The sequence below is a fragment of the Ctenopharyngodon idella genome, chromosome 7 (assembly GCF_019924925.1).
Source record: "Ctenopharyngodon idella isolate HZGC_01 chromosome 7, HZGC01, whole genome shotgun sequence".
Classification (NCBI taxonomy): Eukaryota; Metazoa; Chordata; class Actinopteri; order Cypriniformes; family Xenocyprididae; genus Ctenopharyngodon; species Ctenopharyngodon idella.
In genome coordinates, this window is record NC_067226.1 from 8,377,725 (window position 1) to 8,384,763 (window position 7,039).

The 7,039-nt window shown below is 42.8% G+C and overlaps 1 protein-coding gene across 1 annotated transcript in view; it reads right to left on the bottom strand.

The window, feature by feature from the left end:
• itga11a (integrin, alpha 11a) overlaps window positions 1-5,615 on the bottom strand; it is a 53,556-nt gene extending 47,941 nt beyond the window's left edge. Inside the window, exon 1 of the mRNA XM_051901371.1 lies at window positions 5,463-5,615. Within this exon, the coding sequence (XP_051757331.1) occupies window positions 5,463-5,520 (58 nt within the window). The 5' untranslated portion in view covers window positions 5,521-5,615. The remainder of the gene's footprint in view (window positions 1-5,462) is intronic.
• Window positions 5,616-7,039: the final 1,424 nt, after the last annotated feature.

The following is a 7,039-nucleotide window of genomic DNA, read 5'->3' on the forward strand; positions in this document are numbered from 1 at the left end:
GCCTGAGATCACAATATTTTATCTTTAATCGCAGCCTAAATCAGCTGCTACTAACATCACAGCTTTTACTAACTATAAATATAAATAGATTACAGCTTTTTCTTTACACTATAAATCAGCCAGGACACAAACATTTACCAAAAGACAGGCATTCAACCGACATTTTCACATGTTGTTTCTATCATGGTCATCTCCAGCATCAAACCAAAACAAATCATATTTGAATCATATTAGTTGTGAATGTGAGTTTGCAGTCTGAATTGAATGTGGTGATAAAAATAGTGGACACAAGCTGCATGCAAAACACAGCGTGTGTAGTCCGATTCACGATCAATTTATTCATGTTGATTATTTAGTGAATCATTCAAAAATTTCACTAGTTTGAATTTGGCTGTCTGAGATCAATTTGGCAAATTCTAAAAGATTCCTCTGATCCTTTGATTAATGACTGATCAAATTTTAGCTCGTTTGCAATCATGTGATTCTGAAATTCAGATGGAGGGCAGGGAGTGAAAATTGGATGGACGAGATGGAGAAAAGTCCATACTGTGCTGGTTTAGAAAGGTATAAACAGAAAATCACAACATATGTTGGATGTGATCCTTATGTTATTGTCACAGTCTGTTTAGTTTCAGTTTCAGTTTATGGACTTTCTGTTTGCATTCTATGGTCACATGTTCTGTTTCCCGCCTTCATCATTAGTTCATCTGTATCACCTGTGTCTCATTAATTAACCTTGTTATGTTTGCTATTTAGTTTCCCCCGTTCTCTCAGTCTTGGTCCGTTCACCGTTTGAGTAAGTTGTGTTGCATCTCTATGCCTGTTAACCTGTGGATTACGTCATTAAACTAGTATTTGGATTTATTCTCCTCGTCTGTGCTCCTTCCTGCAACCAACCGTAACAGATGAACGGACCGCCCAACTTTGATGAACAGGCTAAGTTCATCAACGTGGCCCGGGAAAGCCACGATTTTTTCCATTTTGCCACAAACTTTTGTTGTTTGGCTAGACAGACTTCATTGGAGGATGAAAACCTCAAGGACCTGTTCTGGATCGGGGCCAACCTCTACCATGCCACACACCTTCCAGACACCACCGGACTTAGTTGGAGAGAAGCCGTATTTTGGTGTCTGGAAAGCGTGCGGTCCCGATTCAGAACCCGGCCAGACCCAGAGCCCAGCCCGTCACCACCGCGATTGATGACGCCTGAGCCCCCCGCAGACTGGAAGCTTCCGCCTGCCGCAACGCTAGAGCCAACACCCGAGGATGAAGAGGTGGAGCTCAACATCGCCCCGGAGCCGAAGCACCGCCATGAGTCTGACCAGGGGTGTGAGCCGACGTCATCGTCCATCGCCGTGGGAGTCCTAGTGGAGTTCGAGGGGATGGATGCGAGCCCCGCCCAAACCCCCGCCACTGAGAGCGAGCAACAGTTGGACTTACTGGACAGTTTTATAGAGAGTGGTGAGAGAAATACTTTGTGTCCCTGCATTTCTAATGATTCTGATTCTTCGACAGTTCTATCATCCCCACCCAGCCTCCCTCTCCCACCACCTCAAATAACTACCATTAAGGACACTTCATCTTTAGGTTCCTGTGCCACTCCTCATTTCCAGAGCATCGCCAAGCCTGTCACCCAGCCATCGTCTCCTCCCATCATTCCCGTTGACTCACCTCATCCTCCTCTCAGTGGCGAGGCTTCATCATGGTCCTGCTGGGAGGTCACTCTTTCTGGGCGTCAGGAGTCCGTGGCTCCGCCTCCTGTCTCGTCGTGCTCTGTCCTGCCTCGACCCGTCGACCTGGCTCCTGCGCCTACACTCCTCCTCCCCTCGACTCCGGCTTCGACCATCGAGCATTCAGACTCTCCGGGCTCCCTCGGTACGTCGGCTCCCCCTGGGTCGGACGTCGCCAAGCCTCCGCTGCGGACTTGCGGGCCGTACGCTGCTCTCCGGCCCTCCACCCCTTCAGCTTCGACAAGCTCCGCCCTCCCTCAGGCGCCACCTCCGCCCTCGGTTGCTCCAGCTCGTCCTCTGCTCTCTGGATCTCCACCTCTGCCTCGGAGAGTCGTCGTTGCGGCTTCGTCGCGGCCGCCCAGGTCATCGGCATCCCATCAACGCCACAGACTTCCGTCTGCGCGGGGGATTCCACCTTCCAAGGCTCCGTCACCGTTTGTCATCTCCACGAGTCCATCACCATCAGGGCTCCTACCACCGTTGACGTCACCTTGGGTCATCGCCTTGGCTGCGCTCTGGGTCATTTCCACCTGGCCACTCCTACCTCCTCCAATCCCGCCTTGGTCGTCCTCCTCCATTCTTCTGCCTGCCTCCGGTTCCTGCTCCTGGCCACACCATCGTCCTCCTCCCAAGCCGCCTCCTTTTCCACGGCGTGAGGACACGCCTTTTCGGAGGGGGGCGTAATGTCACAGTCTGTTTAGTTTCAGTTTATGGACTTTCTGTTTGCATTCTATGGTCACATGTTCTGTTTCCCGCCTTCATCATTAGTTCATCTGTATCACCTGTGTCTCATTAATTAACCTTGTTATGTTTGCTATTTAGTTTCCCCCGTTCTCTCAGTCTTGGTCCGTTCACCGTTTGAGTAAGTTGTGTTGCATCTCTATGCCTGTTAACCTGTGGATTATGTCATTAAACTAGTATTTGGATTTATTCTCCTCGTCTGTGCTCTTTCCTGCAACCAACCGTAACAGTTATGAAGAGAAGCAATTTTTCTACTGAAAGACTTGCCTGCCATTGAGGCGGAAGATATAGAGAATATGAAGCTGCCGTCACGTTGTGTTCAGTTCTAGTCTGGTTTGTTTATATCATGCTGCATTTCTGCTAGTGAGTTTAGGGTAGTATTTTGATTTTCTGTCGTGATTGTGAGAAATGTCGCCATTGTAGGTCATTCATGCTGAATCGAGAATTGAAATAAGAACTCGCATCATCGTTCAGGGAAAAAAATAGACGGTGTAATACAATTTTCACCTTTTCTATGTGTAAACACTAAGTTGAGGAGGTGACGGGAAGATGCCGTATAGCAAATCTAATAATGTCACTGATTAAACCCACTGCCTATCACTCAATAAAATGATCACATTGCTAAATGTTTTTGAAAATTTTGTATTTTGTTTGGTTTAATAATTAACATTACTTTTGCGAGTATAACTCTCACTCGGCTTGTGAATGAGCATAACTTGCACGCAGCCACTTCAAAACTGTTCACAAGATTCTATGGGTTTGATTTCGGTTGTCATTTGTTGAAATAAACACAAAAAAATACAGCGTGTCGGTGTCTGTCCACTGAATGTGACCCTCCGATTCTCCTCCGTGGCCATACGGGAAAGTGAATATTTACAAAGACAACATTAAAACTGGTTACTTTTACACCTTTCCAACAAAGCAATGGATCGACTTCTGTCAGCTTGTTGAACACATTTTTTTACTTAACCAAGTCAAAAACAAAAAAAAGTAAGCAGCTATCCATATTAATTTCAGTATCAGCAGATGCAAAAACAACTATATTTACCGCTATTAAAAAACGCTAATAAAAGTTACGTAAACGATAAAAGCTCCTTGTGGTTTCTCGGTTTGATCGATTTAAGCAACCATAAACGACGCAAAACATAGAAATTTAGAGTTTGTGATAGTGATTCCTATATAGAAAAATCACTTCCTGCCCCCCAGCTGCATTTTCGCGCCACAGCAATGACGTCATGTACAAACAACCTATTCTGGCAGTGTCAGAAAATTTGGCGCACAGTTCTGCAGTGTGACTTCTCTTATGACGACAGTCAAAGTGTCTTCGTTTTTCAAGACAAGTCATAATCAAAATAAACACTAAAGATTTTTATGTTAGCCACCATTTCAGGCCTGCGTGTAATGTAGCTCACAGTCACCGAACGTGTATGGGTAGATGATGTAAAACTCCAGACAGCAAGTTTTCTTGCGTGCGTCCATTTTTAACACGTCTCGATTGTTGTAACAGCTGAGATCCCACAGTGTGACATGAGGATCATGTTCATACAGTCTGACAAGCAACAATCGTAAAGGACTATTATAAATCTCACAGTGTGCACCCGGCTTTAGTCTGACAAATACTTCAATGAATCCATCTGATTCACTTATTGCAAATTATTGTTTCTTTCAGCGATGTTCATCTCCAGTGCAGTATTTTTGATTCATGAAACGTAAATTTGTGTTGTTACTGACTGGTTGTGTGGAACAGACCCTCTACAAAGCCCTGTTGTCACATTTACTTAGCTGCGCCTGCTTTCGCTGTCAAACATGAAGCCATAATTGATCACACTTGAGTGAATTACCTCAAGAAATGTGAGTAATATCTGGATTAACCAAGCGTTTCTGTCATAGTCGGAAGGCTATTCAAACACGGAATTGTTCTATTAATTGGATGTCCATGTGATGTCCAATTTAGGAGCATCATCTGTTCAGACAAGTGTTGATACGGGCCACATTTAAAAGCTCATGAGAACAGCCACACCAAAAAAAATCTAATATGAGCAGAAAATCCACGTTCAGGCCACATTCAGCTGCAAAGTGAACGTAGAAGTTGCTTTGTATAAATGTGTCAATGTACTGTGAACAGGAAAAGGCTGAAAGGAGTACAATAGACAGTAATATTACAGTATTGTACTAGCATAATGTTTACTTTGCTGGACTTGATTAAAATTGGCCTGGGTCACAGCTGGTTTATTGGCGTCAGGTCAAGATGAGTAACAAACAAACTAAACAAAAAATGCATGTTTGAACATACCAACACACACATGTTCTTTATATCTCTCTCACACATTAGTCCTTCATTAGTACTAGTTCCATCTGCAGTTACACATTCATTTGCTCCTCTTTTAATTACATAAAATAAATATTTGGAAATTCTCATTTATCGCTGCCTTCATTTTGCAGATGGAAAGACAGACAAATTAAATAAGAACTAAAACATGACAGAACTGGGCAAGAATGCAAATATGACTTAAATTTTCTCAGGGACCCTTGACCCATGACAGCACTGAACTGCAAGTCATTAAATATGCTGTCGAGAGTGTCATTTCAGAAGTGAACTTTAATCTGGCTGCTCACCAGATCTTTCCCAGACACCAGAAACAATGAACTCCCAATATATTCCTGATAAAATCTCCTTGCATTTCAAAGTATGTAAGTGCTAGGATGGAAATTGGAGCAAGGGTAACTCCAACCATTCCACAGCCAATCCAGCATCCCCATCTATCAGAGGAGGTCAGTGTAACAGTGCCTGACACTGGAAAGCAGACGTGGGAGATGCACAGCGCTGGGATACAATCTCATGTGCACAAATCACATCCATGGCACTTATTCAACTCTCAAGTTGCAGAGTATTTAATTCAGTTTTGTAGTATCAATGGAGCGTTTACTTACCACATTGCCTCTCTTTAATGTTTTTAATTGAAAACAGGCTACACACGGAAACACACTCACCTGGCATCATGCTCCAGAGAATCCAGAGTAGGTGGGTCCAGTAGTACTCCATGTGCATGTGCGAGACGGAGAACGTGACCGAGTGTGTGTTAGTGTATGTGTGTGTGTGTGTGTGCGTAAGGATGGACTATCCTGAAAGTGTGCTCTCCTGTACACCCGGCTCTGATTGACTCTACTGCTCCTAAAAACACTCTATATCTGAGGCAAGGAGGTGGAGACTGTGGCCAAACTAAAAGGAGGTGCTCATTCAGCCAACAGACAGATCTTCACTCTATTTCTTTCTCTCTCTCATTTCCTCCCTCTTTTTGTCTCTTCGTCTGTCTGTCCATGTATGCTTGATTTGGGTCACTCTATTATGAGCTCATGCATTGCTCCTGAAAATGCTTTTTGTGAAGAATATGGAAATTCAGGCTTCATGGATCATTGTACATCACCTCTATGGCAAAAACTGATCTTCCATAATCTTCTAATTTGCTTAACAAGCAGTTTAAACTGCATACTTTCGGATAGATGCCCTCCAACTTGATTGATGCAGAGATTTGTGGTTAACATAGCTGCATGTTACCATATAAAGCCCACTGACAAACTCTCAGCAAAACCTCAGACACCATCCAAACCACGCTACCCAAGCATATAATTACAGATTATGTAATAACTAATACTGACGTTCTGGCCGCTCTAATAGTGAAATATGGCCCACCTCCATTTCAACTTGACCTTGAAAATAGCAAAACCACAGTTACTAAGTTTTGGTCAAAATGAACATGCAGTGTAAATGTAATCATACACACCGAGTAAACTACAGTTACTACAGTAAACATATACATAATATCCTGATTCTAAAATTCACAACAAGACAATGGCAATATTTCTATGTGATGCAAATATCTACTGCAAAATTGTGGATCTAAGAAATTAGATGATTCACTAGTCTGTATTATCCACAATAATAATAACAATACTATTGTTGGGCACGTTGCAAATACACACATCTTGTTTAATTAATTCATCATGGTGTGCATTAATAAATTTCCTTTTTTTTTTTTTTTTCAAAGAGAATAAGAGTTAAATTTATAATTTGGTTATGTCACTAGTCTGAAACCAAAGAGATGGTAAAACATCTGATGAACATTGAGCTGATTTTACTTTAAACATAAGTGACCAAAGTAAAGGGTGCTGCTTTCATTAAGACTACTTAAAAAGGCATCTTTCTTTCCTTTCATCAATTGTTTCTATCAAAGCCAGGCATTAAAATTTGCAGTATAATTCCCCTCTTTGGAAATGAGGCAGCTAGGAGTTATAAATTCTTTCAGATTCTGCAGAGGATTGCATAGTCAAACCATAGAGCTTAGTAGTTACTCCAACAGACAGATGCAGGCACATAGTGAGAGAAAGAGTAAGAAAAAGAGATGTTTAGGCCCTTGACACACAGACAGAAAGGTATAGTGAGTGCACCTGAGCTCTGTTGTTAGTGCGAATACATCAACTGACTCATCAGCCAATATTGATTGCAGTGGGCAGACCAGGGGCCAGCTGCATAAATGTACAGTCAAACCAAAAAATTATTCAGACATTTT